Source organism: Rhizophagus irregularis, chromosome 5 (genome assembly GCF_026210795.1).
Source record: "Rhizophagus irregularis chromosome 5, complete sequence".
Taxonomy (NCBI): domain Eukaryota; kingdom Fungi; phylum Glomeromycota; class Glomeromycetes; order Glomerales; family Glomeraceae; genus Rhizophagus; species Rhizophagus irregularis.
The window spans coordinates 4,468,076-4,484,692 of NC_089433.1; the positions used below are offsets into that span (position 1 = coordinate 4,468,076).

Sequence of the window (16,617 nt, forward strand, 5' to 3'; positions counted from 1 at the left end):
ATGGTTAAGGTATTTTTGATCCTTTTTTTATGTTTTTTTATGACGTATATTAATATTTGCTGCGGCTAATATTAATAATTTACGTTAATTTCTCTAATATAGTGGGATAGATTAGCGGAATCAAAGTCCGTAGTATTATTTGCTACAACATCAGTAATTCAAGCTGTTGTGTTAATATGTTTACAATTAAGAATTTTCACTCGTAATGTTTATGGATGGTTGAATCTTAATTCAGAATTAGGTGGAGCTGCTGATGCTTGTTTATATTCCGGTACCTTTGATTCGTTTATGATACTTACCTTCGAAAGTGTTATGTTTATTTTCCTATACTTGTTTCAATTATATGTTTGTATAAGCGCGGTAATGTATCTTTTAATATCTTTAATCTCTCTTGATGAAATTATTATTTTAATGATGATTTTCTTTATTCTAGGTTCTTCATAAAAATACGATCCAAGTTTTCATGATCGCATTAACAAATTTTTGTTACGTGGTTCTTGGAGTTGTAAGTATAAAATGCGATACTGTCGTACTATAATAACTATAATGTTTAATATTCTTTCTTTTCCTCACCAGGTACAACTGATCGAAACCAAAGAAACACATAATAAAATTCTTAACGATTGTCCCATGATCGCTTTTGATCCGGAATTTATGATACGTGAAGTACCTAATATCATAATGATTACATTATTGGCATTTGTAATGGGATATTTATCATTTAAATTATACAAACAATTTGGTTGGATCATTTATAAAAAAATTGGTGATGATATTCAAATGCAATGTAAGTAATTTATGTGATCTATGTGATCTATGTGATTTATTTAAGATTTCTATCCTAATTATTAATCAAACTTTTTATTCTAGCGAGATATAGGACTCGATTAATATTTTTAATGTTATTAAAACTCAATTTATTGATGATTTTATTGTTTAGTATATTAATTGTACCTTATTCAATTAATGGTTCTGAAAAGACATTAGTTTATATTGATTTTATATTTTTCATGTCAGTAAGTTTATTTAACGCTTTGGCTTATAAATCGGTAAGTAAATTTAAATTTATTTAATTTATTTAATAAAATTCAATTAAATAAAATTGTTTACTTTCTCCTATAGATTACGAACGAGTATAAGAATGGAATGAATTCATTTTTAACATTCTGGGTGATAGCTATGGCAGTTTATGGGTGGTTTTTTTACATTGGATTTTCTTTGACATTCGCTTATAAGTTGTATATTGGTTCTATTTTCGGTAAGTTATTAAATAATTTGTTTCGGGTATTATCGTAGATTATTCGTTATCGCCGACTTACTTTATTACATATTTATTCATCTTTATTCATCTTTAAGGTATTTTCTTCTTGTTACTCGGAGTGGTAAGTAAAAAAAAAAACGAATCTTTTATTTCTTCAAAAAATTAAAATTAAAATTTTGTTTTTTTTTAGTTGACATTTGTAATTGGAATATCCGTTACGAAAAATTTTGGAAAGGGATTAAAAGAATATCGTAAGTTTTTTATTATTACATTTTCATTTTTTTTCTTTGAAAATTCCTTCGAACGATCTTATTAACGTTATTCATAAATAAATTTAGTAACAATTCATAAGAGTGGAATTAAAAAAATCGAAGAATATGAATATAAGTACGATAATAATCATAATAGTAATAGTAATAACAATAATATCTGATAATGATAAAGGTATTATTGATCATGATTCGAAGGATGAATGATTGAGTTTTTGGTCTAGTTTAGAAATAGATTTTTATTTTTAATGACCTTTTATTTTTATTATAATAAATTTGTCTTTAATTTCTTTATAAAATCGATAATTTTAATTGAGACGTTAAAATTTATGTGTTCAGATTCAGAAATTCGTTCGGATTAAAAATTAATGTTCATCGAGATATGACTTATGAGATATTCACGTTCGAAGCATAAAATAATAATAATCTTTCATTTTGAATTTTTATTTTTTTTTAAAATAAAAATGTTTTAAAAAAATATTAGGAAATATAATAATATAAATATAAATGTTTTTTTTTTTAAAAAAAAAAATATGTACTAATAATATAAAATGAATTAATTTACGAATCCTCTTCTTTTTTTTAAAAATCGATAACGAATTTATCTTTTTCAAATTTCGGATCACTAGAATCACGTTTTACCGCGCGTGATTTCGATATTAAATTGCTCTTATCATCATCCGGATGATCATCCGTGTCCGTCCGTTTTTTTACTTTTTCATTGTATTAAAATAAAAGTTTACGTTAATATATATATATTATATATAAAAGATGTATAATATACAACTTTTTTTTTTTTACTTACGATTTTTTAATCCTTTCCCAAAATTTTTATATACAAATAACGCATATATTAATGTGCTCTAAAAAAAAAATCAAAAAAAAAGGTTCAAAATTAATAAAACAAATATAAATATGATATATATATATATATGCTAGGAATATTATAAAAACTTGCCAACGAAAATCCAAAACAAATAATCCCTATTTTAAAAAATCAAATTAATAAAATTAATAAAACAATTTTTTTTTAAAAAAAAAAAAATTAGCAATAAATAATAAATAATTGAAATTATTATTATTATAAAAAAAAAATTAATTACCCATAATAAATCCAATATACCAACTAGTTTCTAATGATAAATTAAATACCACGACACATAATCCAGCAAAATTAAATAATGCAACTACCCAAAAAACTATAAATATCAACATCCCAGTTGCCCATTCGTTATTAAGCTATTAAAAAAAAAAATCAACATAAGTAAATTTTTTTTAAAAAAAAACAAAAAAAAATATATATATATATTATTTTAATTATTTGAATAATTACCGATTTATACGCTAAAATTTCAAATAAAAATGATATCATCATAATAATAGTACTAACGATCATTAAAGGTTTATTATCACCTTCAAATAATATATAAAAAACTGGTACAAGTAATCCAGCAAATAATATGATCATAAGTGCATCTAATTTTAATAACATTATAAATATAAGCCTAGTTTTATATAATTCTATAAAATTAAAAAAAAATATGTTAATAATAGATCAGTATTTCAATTTATCGTGAAGTACAGAACGTGAATATGCGGAATTGTAATGGATAAAGTTATAATTTACAAACAATTGAAACAATTGAAAATATTGTTATAAAACTTAACTTTGCATCTTAACGTCACTTCCAAATGCTTTATAAATATCCCAACCAAATTGACGATATAATTTATGTGATAAATATCCCATAATCATTGCTAATATTGCCAAAGCTACAATAAAAAATATCTCAAACTTTTCAAATTGTGGATAAAATTCCAATCCTGGGCATGATTTTCTAAAGTCATTACTTGTAGTCCCAATTTCAAATAATTGCATCTATAAAAGAAATTTTCTTTTTAAAAAAAAATTATTAAGGAAAAAATAATCCTAAGAATATTTACAATTCCAATAAAGATAAACGCCAGATTGATCGATGCGATAGTAATAATTTGTATTGTATTTCGATGAAATATCTGGAAAAAAAAAAAGATAAAGCATATTTATTGAAACGAACCGTGTATTATAATAAACTCTTTTTCCTATATTATTATAAAAAAAAAATTTAAGAATGTTACCGCATTAAAACAGAAATATAATTGAAAGAAATAAAAAAAAATAAACATTAAATCTTCCATAGTTAACACATAAAGTGAAAGAAATTGTTCATCATAACATTTTTCAACTATTTCCGTTCCACTTAATTTACTTGATTTGTACATTTTTAGGAGACTACTCCCATTACGTTGCAAAATACGAAATTGAAGGTAAATTAAAATTAATGCTTGAGCTACTGAAATAAGAATGAAAAAAACCGTATGATTTGATGCAGTAATTCTACTCCACTAATTAAGAAAAAAAAAAGGAAAATTTTAAGTGATATCTCACATTGATCTCTTTAATATTATAAACTTTATTTTTTGCTTACTTTTTTCTTGAGATCTTGTATCAAATTCGTGATTATCCAATTCATGATTGATTTATTCTTTTATAGAAAGAAAGAAAAAAAATTTGTTAAAAATACGGGAGATTCTCCATATTTAAATAAAAAAAAAAATGATTTTTTTTAGAATGTACCGGATATAATAATTTATTTTTTTTGTTGATTTTGGATCTGGTTAATTTTCGGTTAAGATCTTGTAATACATCAAGTGTAAATTTCAATTATTTCAATTAATCAGGTTAATTACAGGTATTTGTTTTTTCGTAATTTACAAATTTTGATCGACCCGTTATGAGAATTGTAAAAGCCAGAAAAAATTTTTGCACAGCCAAATCTTCATTACTATATTGCATACCGAAGGTAAATCATTAATTATTACTTGTTAAGGAAAATCATTTTCTTTGTAACCAATGATCCTTCCCACGAGAGAATTAAAAAAATAACCGGTCCGTACGATCACGTGACATTGTTAAATTTTGAACAAAAACATGGTGGGAACTTCATGTACTAATTATATGGAGCTCCTGCCCTATAAACGTTCCGAATTTATATAATTTAATATTTGTGCGTCCAAATAATTTAATTTATTTCACAGATTAAAAATATTTTTTTTACTTCAAATAAATTTAATTTATAAAATACATTGATAAAGCTATTCATAGATAACATCAAAATAAGAAATATAGAATGAGAATAAATATGAAATATAAATAAGAATAAACCACTATATATACCAAAATATAAGACTATATGAGTAAAACTAATTTAGCTACCAATCTTGGAAAACTAAATTACCCGCCCGTCCAATACACTCTCGTACATATCGAACTGTAAACAAAATAAAGTTTTTTATTGATGTTTATTAATTTATGTATAAGATATTGTCATTCATATGAACAAAATAACAACGTAAACGATTTACCTTCAAGGGATCTGAGATGGTGATGTGTTCGATAAAGTTGGAAGAGCGATAATTTTATCCTCAAAATCTGTTAATTTTAAATATAATCAATTTTTTATAAAATTATAAAATCGATTAATTATTTAGCTTACCTTTTATGTTATCATCATTAATTGATGTTGGGAGAGAAAGATCATTTTGACCAGAGTCTTCTACAAAAATTTAAAATAATAATATTATAAATCAAATTTAATAAAAAATAATTATAAACATTATTACCTAAAGTTAATTTAGCAAGATGTTCTTTAACTCTTTGAAACGATAAGAAACGACTTGTATAACAAGTACCAGGATTATTACCGGTTAGGTTCATAGTTTTAAGAAGACTATACTTTTTTCTATGTAAATTTGCTAAATAAGTTTCATTTGGTTCTTTTTCATGATTTTCTAACGTTGTTATAATTTGTTGAGCTGTTGGACGATTTTTTGGGTCTGAATCCCAACATTTTTCCATTAAATCCATGATATATTTGGAAATACCCATTTTTGGAGAAATTTCTGGACGAAGACCTCTTATAATATCAAGAATCAGAGTCGCATCATGATTTCTGTTGTTAAAAGGCTCTTCAAATGAATATATTACCCACATAATAATTCCTAAGCTGTATATATCCGATGCTGGCGTATATTGTCTACCAAGAAATATTTCAGGAGCAATATATGGAATAACACCATAAATTCCTGATGATTTAATTGATGATGATATATTTGCAGGTTGGCATAATCCAAAGTCACTTATACTAAAGTAAATGTCTCTACCGCCGTGTTCTCCACCTTTTAGTAAAATATTGCCTATGTGCAAATCACAATGAACTAAACCTGAATTATGCATGATATTAAGTCCTCGAGAAATATGATAAACAGTATTTTCATTGGAACTTAAATTAACATCATATACAACGCAATATGCTAATTCTGCAGGTTTCATAATATTTTGTTTTAAATTACCCTTATTAGCATATTCGGCTACTATTATAAAGTCTTGAGTAATTGGATCATATGAAATTCCGTAAAATCTGATTAAAGAACAAGTCCTAAAATTTGTTCTGTTGGATTCCATACAATGAATATAATTTTTAACCTACAATTATTATGTAATATGAATTATAAACATAAAAAATCTCATAATTTAAATGTATTGTATATGAATGCGATTATTACTATACCTCGTTAAGAAAATCCATAGTTATATTTCTTGAATTATATAATTTCTTTAAAGCAACGTCATAAATTCCTTTCCATTTAGCTTTATAAATCTCACCAAATCCACCTTTTGCTATATATGTGATTTCACTAAATTGGTTATAAGGTATCCATTTTAAAATTTCATTTGGTTTATTACATTCTTTAATAAAATCATCTACAATTTTGTTTCCACTTGACCAATTCGACCAATTCGGATTTTCACATTCGTTGCATAATAATAGTGTTATGCCCCAACAATTAATACAAATGGACCGAGGGTATTTGTAAATATATTCATTACATTCTTTACACCATTCGATAATTCTACAATTTTCACACAATGTCTCTAATTTTGGTATCATTTATTTCTTAGTTTTATAATCAAAGTATTTGAAAAAAGAAAATGGTTAATAAAATTGTAGACATTTCTTATATAAGTATTAATATAAACATTACGTTATAAGGAAGAAATACTCCGTTGTTGTTGCACAATAATTGTATCGAAGATCACTCTAAGGAACATAGGTTCAGTTCCTGGGATGAGCAAAATAATTGGGAATTACGGGACATGACGTCATTATCAATAGTCCCTCGTTACACTTCGGACTAATAAGTAATAAGTTATACATACCTTCTAATCTAATAATAAAAAATATACTGTATATGACGTATCAAATCTTTATCACTTAAACACTTAAAAGCAACAATTAATGATAACCCACTTTTTTTTTAGAGTTGAATATTTTAGTCAAATGATTTACACGAGTTGAATTTGACAAGCGGTAAACATTGTTTTTAGAAATGACATTTTGATCTGATTAGTTCTTTTTATAGCATTAATCACAATCCTATTTGACTGGAAAGAAGAGATGATGGTATTGAAGTTTGATGTAAATCAAAATGTGCCGCAATCAAATTAGGACGTAATCGGTTGATATTAAATATTAAAAAACTCTTACAAGGAAACATTTATAACAATTTTAATATACGCCAATTAATAAGTAGTTAGACAATTGTATTTGAACGTCCAAATTATGGTCATATCAATCAATGAAGAATATCAACGTAAAATATAATTTTTGAAAATTCATAACCATTTGCATGAGTATATTGACTTAACAAGGCAAATATATTATTTTATTGGGTGCGGCTCATTAAAGAATTATTTTGTGACATTTTTAACATTAATGTACTAATTATGAAGTTCTTAAAAATAATTACAGTATATTAAAGAATTATTTGGAGTACTTTAATTATAACGTGTTATCTTTGCGTGGCAGATTTATACAATGAGTTAAACTACCAACATGATATCATCAAAATACAAAATAAAAAGAATAAACTACTCAAAATACGGAATAATAATAAGAATAAACTACTATATACAAAAAGGGAATTGCTAAACGTCGCCTGGGCAATTGTCGCCTGGGCGATCATCGCCTGGGTTTTTTTTTCGAATATGTCACATGATGTATAATATATAAAGAGTATCGACTGACAGCTGATTTTTTAACAGCTAATTTTTGATCGAGGTATAAATGAAAAAATTTTTACTAGGAATAGAGTTAAAGATCAAGATCTTCAAGTCCATAAAATGCTTTTTGTTCTTTAATAAATTTCGAATCGCATTGTTCAGCAAGCGCTTTACATATAACATAATCGTCATCTTCATCCTCAAAAGTATCGCCTTGATTATTTTTTTTTTTTTGACAAATAAAGAGAGGATAAAATAAGCTTTAGATAATTCATGATATAATTATATTATTTCAATAAGAAATAACAGTTATTTTATGAGGTAGTGAAGTAGAAAGCAGGAAAGAGTACCTTTTTCCTTTTTCGTCATATCATTTGTGGCTGTAAAGTCAATAACTCTGTCACGATGGATAAAAACCAGGTGTCGTTCTAGTTTACCAAAGGATCCAAATCGAGAACTATTGCAAATTGGGCACTAAACATGAAAGAAATAAAGTCAATGCAAAGTAGCAGGCAAAACTAATTCTTTGAGCCTACCTTAAATGGCATCTGTTGAGTGTGTTCACGCAAATGTTCTGCAAGAAAGCAATAATAGATTATTACAATTCACTACAGCGTCAGGAAGTACTTAAGTACTGGCATATTATTTTTACCTTTTAATTGAGAAATATCATTCTGTCGCCTTTCACAATTTTCCCACGGACATTGATAAAATTGGCGTCCTTGATGAAACACTCTGCATAAGAACAGATCAGAAAGTAAAAACCTAATGACTCTTCTCAAGTAATAATTAGGAAACCTACCTTAAATTGGCCAAATCCTTGTGATCATTGTAGACGTGAAGCTCGAGTCCCTTCTGAGTGTAAAAGCACGGTGGTTTAGAATGAGAATCGGTCCATTTGCAGATAAATGGTGCTATGGAAGAAGACATGATAATATTGATCTCAATAAAAATTTATAAAAAATAAATTAATAAATCACAGGCTTCTTGCATAATGATTTGAAATGATTTAATGATTTAAGGGGATTGAGTCATAATTCGCTTTTTTTGGTTAATATGACGATGTCCCAGATCGTGATCCTATAGGGCTTAGTGGATAACAAATATCAATTGCGGAGATGAACTGTGACCTTAGATCATGGTCTCGTTGTTTATTTAATCTATCGACTGTGGAGAAGAATGTTAGTAGACTAGTAGGATAGAGAATTACCACGTTACCGGAAGATTAATTAGTATTAGTATGACTTCAGCGAAACTGTAAACCGTAGATTCTACTTTTTCTACAGATTGAATTGTAAAATCACGTGAGTAGTTGTGAACTCAACAACGTGTAACTGCACCATAATTGAAAACTTTTTTTTATTTGACGAAAAAACTACAAGAATTAAACAACCGTATATGTATGTGTATTAACGAATGAATGATTTAATCTTTAATTTCTGGGGGATATTGATTTTTGTCAAATACATATTTCAACTCCTCTTTTGTTTCGTATATCATCATAATACATGTCCAATAAAAGCCATCAAGCGTACTTACTACTGTATATATCGAAATCAATAGTACAATTAAGTGAAGAATAAGCTTTAATATGTTGATTATGTTTTTCTTGATATATCCGACGAACCGTTGAGAACGATTAGAGTTTGAGTAAGCAAGATAAAATTCGTAAAATTTTACGGTATCAGGATGCCACAAATTACGGATAGCATTTTCTGTAATACAAAGAATGATAATATATAAATCATTTGGTTGCTAATATCCCATCCTAGATTTTGTAATTTTTTCTCTATTTGTTTTATTTGCTTCGTTTGCTTGGCCTACGAGAGGATTTTCATGATCATGGTCCGAGTGGTTGGAATATGAACATCAAGTAGATTGTTGTTGTCCATTATGATCTGAGGAATTGAAAAGCAAAGTAAACCACCTTTTATATTCATCATCAAACGGTATTGCTGGAGAGATCCGGATTAGCAAAATATTTATTAACATCATTGACATGCTAAATATATTAAGTATTTGCGTTATTGCGTTAAGTATTTAATTTAACGTAATGGTGCCATATTGATATTTGATTTGTTCTTGAACTCACCGACTTTTTAAATCATGGCAAAACTTAGAACGTTGGGTTGCAAGTCTTCTTTTCGTAGAAATCCTACGTATTATATTTTTAACTCCGCCAACATAAAAGATACGTTTCAGTTGTTATATGACCATTAGCTGGCATAGAAGTTATACATTTTTTTGTGACGAGTAAAACATTGTAAGAGGGAATAGTAATGATAATATACTGTATGTAAAAAAATAGAACGTTGTACTTACTAATACGCCAGCTGCAAGTGCGCATTATATTATAACACTTTAGGACATTTTTTGTTGATCAACGCCGGTTCGAATCTAGAGAAATAAAACATCAAAGCACAACCGATTTTTGATAAATTAGCTTTCACTGAAATGAGCCAAGCCTAACACATAAATTGACGTATGACCATCTTCAAATCGTATTGGAATAATCAGACGTCTGGAGAAATCTTCGGATTGAAGCAGTCTTTCCTGTCCTGTATAATGTTAATATGGGGATGTTAGTTCGCATATAAAGTAGTATTCGTTTTGATGTTTGTTGTAACCATGTGCTTTCACATTCTATAATCTCGGGTAATTACAAATAAACATGAATTCTATAAAACGTTTATTCATTTATGTATTTTTTTTTTGTCTAAATTTGTCTAACATCATAATATCAAAAAAAAAAAATAATAAATAAAATATCGAAAATAAAAATCTAGTAATCTCTAATTTGACATGATTTTCTAATTCTTTTGTTATTTCACCATCTTCAGAATTTTTTTTTTGGAGCTAATACTATTAAGTGTAGAAACGATTTCGGAAATATCTTTCAAATTCCCAACATCCTATTTAAAGATTAGATAGACTAATTCTGGCTCATTCTTGGATGTCGATCATTGGGCTGGGGTGTATCAATGATACAAAGGATCTTTTTAGTTTATTTATTTGTTTATTTAGCACTAGAAGAACACGAAGTAAAAGAGAAATCTAATCTAATAGAAAAGAGAACAATGTTGTGACACCCAGTCTTTATAACCCTCCAAGCCCCCAAAAAATGGGAAACCTTTTTGAGTTAGGTCACAAACTTAAAATCCAAAATTATATATTTGTATGCATCAATTGAATCATGCAATGCTTTAAGATTGTTCTAACTCTCAGTTTCCGAATAAATCGAGCAATTTATAAGTTTATCAGTGTTTTTGTATCATTAAAAAGGTAATTTCTAAACCTAAAATTGGAAAACAATAACGTCTTTGCATTTACATATAATTTTTACTCCAAAATAAATGAATAAGTAAATAAAAAAAATTTAATAAATAATTCTTTATATAACATGCAAGTGAAAAAAAACAATTAACAATTTTTTAAAATGAATTTATCAGATTATATTCGGTCAATCTTCTTTAAAGTCAATATTAATAATGAACGACAAAGAACATTTGTTCTTAACCTATGTACAAAATTTTTGTCTTCAGATACCCGTTCTTTTGGAATTCAATCTAATGATCTTAGTCGTTTTGAAATTGATGAATTGTATAAATTAGTATTTCGATCAAATGATGTCAAAATGTATTTTTCTCCTAATTCTTTTATAACTTTTAACATAATTCAATATTCATTAGCGAGTATTTTACCAATTTGTAAAGTATGGTTTCAACCTTATGTTGAAAGTTTAAGGAGATTAGACAAAGAAAAAAGAAGAGAATGGAACCAAAATAGTAACATGAATAATCAAGTAGATAATATGAAGAATGATTTAATTAATAATATTGGTCAAATTTTACCTGGTTTTAATTATCTTATTGATTTCAATTGGGATGTTTATGAGAATCATCGACATCATGAAGTTGGTGATTTGGTTTTTGGATCAGATTATGGTGTTATTATTGTTATTGAAACTAAGTGGTTTAATACTGATACTTTAAGCAAAGCGCAAGTAAACGCTAGAAAAAAAGCTAGAAACCGAGTTAGAAAGTATAGAGGATACGCGCAAGAAAAATTTATTGCAGTAAAAGCAATTGGGGCTGTTTTTACAAATGATACAGGAAATTCCATTCAGTTTGTAGATGATCAAGATGCGGGAATCGCCAAAATTATTGAAATTCATACTCAATATCTTTATAATTTCGACCGTGGTAGGATTTCATTAGTTAATCTGTGTTTAATCTTTTTTTTTGTTTTCGTAAACTAATGATTTTTTTATAAAATTCTAGAAGAATGGGAAGAAAGTCCAGAAAAACGGGGAATATTAAAAACCATTCTATATTATATTATAATAGTATTATTAGTCATTGTTGCTGTAATTGTAGGTTTAGCTATTTTAACCGTTCCATAATCAAATTACTATTTTAAAGCACCATTAATGTATTTATACATTTGAAATGTTTATCTAATAATACTTTTGACACAATGATAAAGATCTTTTATGACAAATTAAAGATTCAATATTTTGATATTTTAAATTAGTTTCTACGCACTCGCGCAAAATGCAGGATGTGATAAAATGGAAAAAAAATCTGTTCCTAGAGTAAACAGTAAAAATGAAAAATGAAAGGTGTGATGCATTGTAGTGATTACCAATATATTATCTCTAATCTAAACTTATTCAACTTATTCAAGCATAACTCCGCAGCAAAACAAGTTTTGTGTTGGACGTGTAAATTAAAAATTTTTTTTTTTGACTCCTTATTAAGGAAAATCATTCGATTTTTCGTCAGGAGAATTTTATATCACATGTAGTTTACTTAGACGACGTTAATAGCCAAACTATTTTATTCGTTATTCGTATTACCCGCCATTCCGCAATTGATCCATTTGCGTCATTTTTTCTTGAAAAATTGAAATTCAAGTTATAATCAAATTATCTAATCATGAGTCCTATAAATGTCATTGATTTCCATGTTATCAATATCATGTAAAAAATCATGTCTTGCAAAATTCGGATGACATTCTGATGAAGTGCAGAAATTTTTTAAGCATAAAGAAAAAGTTTTACAATCTTTTTTTTCCATACAACCCGTATTAATATATATTTTGTTGAACAGGCCAAATACAAATTATGTACATACGACAAAAATTTTTAAGCCAATGATAATGTTTTTGTTTTCTAATAATTTAAAATACTTCATAACCATTCATAGAAAATTTCCTCACTTCTTCGTAAAAGTATAACTTAGGATAATTTTTATAAATTTCTAATGAACCCTACCACAAATTTTGGACCATGTTTTGGACCATTTCCTATTGCGTGATTCACATTATTTAAAAATAAAATTAATAAAATATTTCTTACTAAGTTTTAAATGAAATATAAAACTATGACTGTCTTTACTATAACTATCAGATGGCAATAATATTATATCCACCTTCCGTTTCTTTTACTTTAATAATAGTAATAATAATTAGTTTATTATCACATAATGTAACTTTTTAGCATTGTCCATCTCGGCTTCATCAATTCCATCAATATTAATATTTCTGGGAATTGAAATATATAATTAATCGGTTCAATTTTGGGATTCAAATTAATAGTAAGTCTTTGTGAAGTTGATACTTTAAAAATTTTTATATGGATAAATGTTTTTAAGAATTCTCGAGAAAATAAACTAAAAATCCGACAATTTTGTAAAGTATTTAACAATAACACGTGAAATACTGTGATTTGACCCTTAATATCAAGTGCAAACTTTGTTAGGGTGATTGATATGTTTATGCATGGCATTGTAAAGCAATTTACAGGATAGTTAACTAGAGAATGTCTCAAATATAACTTAAGAAACATGCATATTATCTTGAAAGACTTCCTATACGACAAGAAAAAATGGCATACTATGATAGCTCCTTTTCATTCTTAGTGATAATGGATATCAATACTCTTATTTCATTAGCCTAACGTTCTACGTGGTTATTTAACAGTATATCTCACATTCCTGTAGCATCTACTATTTAAAGAACAACTTCAACTTTTTATTGAATGTTAAAAGAAAAAAGAAAGACATATCACATATCGCTCAAAATAAATAATATATTAATATTAATAAAATTCTACCTTACTTAATTATCATGTTGCGGCCCTATATTTAAAATCCCATTATACTTTGTTCCATAATAACGATAACAACTCTTTCGCAAGTCGATTTTTTTTTTATTAAAAGGAGCGAAAATTTTCTAGCTTTAAAAAATAAGGTTCAGATTTTAAAAAATTTAAATTGACGTATAATATATTCGAAAGATTTAAAAGCTTTGGCTCATAAAATTAGAATGATAAATTAACAATATCAATGATAAATTCAATGTCAATTTGATTCTTTCTTTATGACGTAATTCTATTACTTAACGCTTTACTGTATGTAAAATATTTAACCGAGCGTGATTTTAGAGTTAGCTAAAAACAGTTTCTTTACTTTTATTAATTCTTTATAATATTAACTTTGAAATGTGAGACTACGCACGTTGTAAATATGTTTTTTTAACCGTATTTAATAAAGTAAATAGTTGTGCAGTACATAATATAAAAAGTAGTCACGAACATTCTCAGTAAATTTGTTATTTAACTATTTAATCATATAATGAGATAATAAATAAAATAATAAAATAAAAAATATTTAATATAATGGTAAATTATATAATAAAATAAAATAAATTTTTTTAGTAATCTGAATTTAATTCGTCAACATCAACACTTCTAAATTTCTTTAATACTCAGGTGTTGCTTATTTCTATACGTATATGTTAAAACATTTGTGTTTTCTTTCAAGAATTCTGGGGTAGTGATGTTACTGATGTATTTGGTAATGTTGGAAGAGCGATAATTTCATCTCCAAAATCTGTTTATTTTAAAATAAAGTCAACCTTTTATAAAATCGATTAATAATTAATATTTAGTTTACCTCTTATAAAATCATCATTATTAATTGATGTTGGGAGCGAAAGATTACTCTTCCCAGAATCTTCTACAAAAATTTAGAATAATACTATTTAAATTATAAGATCAAATTTAACAAAATAGTTTATAAAAATATATTACCTAAAGTTGATCGAGAAAGATGTTCTTTAACACTTTGAAACGACAAGAATCGACTTGTATAACAAGTACCAGGATGATTACCGATTAGATTCATAATTTTAAGAAGACAAACCTTTTTCCTGTGCGAATTTTCTAAGAAAGGTTGGTTCGGACCTTCCTTTAGCATTGTAATAATTTGTTCAGCTGTTGGACGGTTTGTTGGATCTGAATCCCAACATTTTTCCATCAATTCTTTAATATAATTAGGAATACTTAACTGAGGAGGAATTTCTGGACGAAGACCTCTTACTATAATTTCAAGAATTAAATTTGCATCATGGCATCTGTTATTATAAGGTTCTTCAAGTGAATATAATACCCAAATAATAATTCCTAAACTATAAATATCTGACGCTTGTGTATATGGTTTCCCAAGAAATATTTCGGGTGCAACATATGGAATAACACCATAAATTCCTGATGATTTGATTGATGATGATATATTTGCAGGTTGGCTTAATCCAAAATCACTTATACAGATTGGCATTTGATGCTGATTTCTTAATAAAATATTGCCTATATGCAAATCACAATGAACTAAACCAGAGCTATGTATTATCTTAAGTCCTTGAGCAATATCGAATATAATTCTTTTATTGGTACTAAATTTGTAATAATCATTATCTCTAAAGTTATAATTTGTAAATTCTACAGGTTCCATGATATTTTTTTTTAAATCTCCTTTATCAGCATATTCAGTTACCATTATGAAATTTTGAGTAATTGAATCATACGAAATTCCATAAAATCTAGTTAAAAAAGAAGTATCACAATTTTTTCTATTTGATTCCATAGTCTGAATGTAATTTTTAACCTACAATTATAATACAAAAGTGAGTTATTAATATAATAAATCTCGTAATTTAAATGTAGTATTATGAGATACCTCATTAAGAAAATCAACGGTTATATTTTGAGAATCATATAATTTCTTTAAGACAACATAAGCTCCTTTCCATTTAGCTTTATAAATTTCTCCAAATCCACCTTTTGCTAAATATGTAATTTCACTAAATTGGTTATAGGGTATCCATTTTAAAACTTCATTTGGTTTATTACATTCTTTAATAAAATCATCTACAATCTTATTTCCACTTGACCAATTCGACCAATTCGGATTTTCGCATTCATTACATAATAGTAGTTTTATGGTTTTACAATATCCACAAATAGACGGAGAGTATTTATTAGATTGAACCTTACAATACTCACACCATCCAATTACTCTACAATTTTTACATGTTTCCATTGATTTTTTGTTTATAATTAAAAGAAAAGGGTTAATAAATTGTAGGATTATTGGACAAAATATATAAGCATTACATCATTAGGGAGAAAACACTCCGTTATCGTTTCACACAATAACGAATTTGAAAATCCATCCGTTAAGACTTACTGTAAATAGTCAAAATTGCCATTATGCAAACGTGATTTATAGTAACACTTGCCTGACATTAAGTTACACATTAAATTAATACTTTATTTTTTAGACGATTTAGTTACAATTTGGCGTTCAAATGCTTTACAGTTGAGTTGACTTTACAAGGCGATGGACATTATTAATTAAAAATGATATTTTTTTTTGAATCAATTTTTTGAATTTATTTTTTATTTTTTTTTTTAAATTTGATCGTTTCAATCGCAAAAGATTGTGGATAAGCTGCAAAAAGTTAAGATGATGATACTTAATATTAATTAATTTTTAACATACGTTAAATACTTGAAATAAATTTATAATCCATAATGATAAAACTTAATGTATAAAAATATTAATTATTTTTTGAAAGTTTTGCTTGCGCAATTTGCGTAATTTAAATATATTAATATATTAATTTAATTTAACTTTTTGTAT

General features: G+C 26.5%; 6 protein-coding genes across 6 annotated transcripts; 2 read left to right on the top strand and 4 right to left on the bottom strand.

Annotated features, from left to right (window-relative positions):
- OCT59_025499 (uncharacterized protein) lies at positions 1–1,817 on the top strand (the record flags this gene model as incomplete). Its single annotated transcript, XM_025310779.2, has 9 exons — positions 1–9; positions 103–360; positions 434–505; positions 577–787; positions 871–1,049; positions 1,123–1,258; positions 1,357–1,382; positions 1,452–1,512; positions 1,600–1,817. The coding sequence occupies 9 exons, from the start codon at positions 1–3 to the stop codon at positions 1,692–1,694; spliced, it is 1,047 nt and encodes a 348-aa protein (XP_025178820.1). The 3' UTR covers positions 1,695–1,817.
- Positions 1,818–2,112: 295 nt separating this feature from the next.
- On the bottom strand, positions 2,113–4,043 carry OCT59_025500 (uncharacterized protein; the record flags this gene model as incomplete). Its single annotated transcript, XM_066138898.1, has 9 exons — positions 2,113–2,243; positions 2,336–2,393; positions 2,489–2,514; positions 2,634–2,769; positions 2,864–3,051; positions 3,199–3,409; positions 3,475–3,546; positions 3,649–3,915; positions 3,999–4,043. The coding sequence occupies 9 exons, from the start codon at positions 4,041–4,043 to the stop codon at positions 2,113–2,115; spliced, it is 1,134 nt and encodes a 377-aa protein (XP_065992141.1).
- An 894-nt stretch (positions 4,044–4,937) lies between these two features.
- OCT59_025501 (uncharacterized protein) lies at positions 4,938–6,521 on the bottom strand (the record flags this gene model as incomplete). Its single annotated transcript, XM_066138907.1, has 5 exons — positions 4,938–5,002; positions 5,067–5,126; positions 5,194–5,406; positions 5,734–6,055; positions 6,141–6,521. The coding sequence occupies 5 exons, from the start codon at positions 6,519–6,521 to the stop codon at positions 4,938–4,940; spliced, it is 1,041 nt and encodes a 346-aa protein (XP_065992142.1).
- Positions 6,522–7,724: 1,203 nt separating this feature from the next.
- Positions 7,725–8,181, bottom strand: OCT59_025502 (uncharacterized protein; the record flags this gene model as incomplete). The annotated part of the gene is made up of 3 exons (XM_025325906.2): positions 7,725–7,846; positions 7,984–8,107; positions 8,170–8,181. 3 exons carry the CDS (start codon positions 8,179–8,181, stop codon positions 7,725–7,727), a joined length of 258 nt encoding a protein of 85 aa, XP_025178823.2.
- Positions 8,182–11,069: 2,888 nt separating this feature from the next.
- OCT59_025503 (uncharacterized protein) lies at positions 11,070–12,035 on the top strand (the record flags this gene model as incomplete). Its single annotated transcript, XM_025331997.2, has 2 exons — positions 11,070–11,835; positions 11,914–12,035. 2 exons carry the CDS (start codon positions 11,070–11,072, stop codon positions 12,033–12,035), a joined length of 888 nt encoding a protein of 295 aa, XP_025178824.1.
- Positions 12,036–14,452: 2,417 nt separating this feature from the next.
- On the bottom strand, positions 14,453–16,014 carry OCT59_025504 (uncharacterized protein; the record flags this gene model as incomplete). Its single annotated transcript, XM_025317172.2, has 4 exons — positions 14,453–14,526; positions 14,590–14,652; positions 14,727–15,579; positions 15,652–16,014. 4 exons carry the CDS (start codon positions 16,012–16,014, stop codon positions 14,453–14,455), a joined length of 1,353 nt encoding a protein of 450 aa, XP_025178825.2.
- Positions 16,015–16,617: the final 603 nt, after the last annotated feature.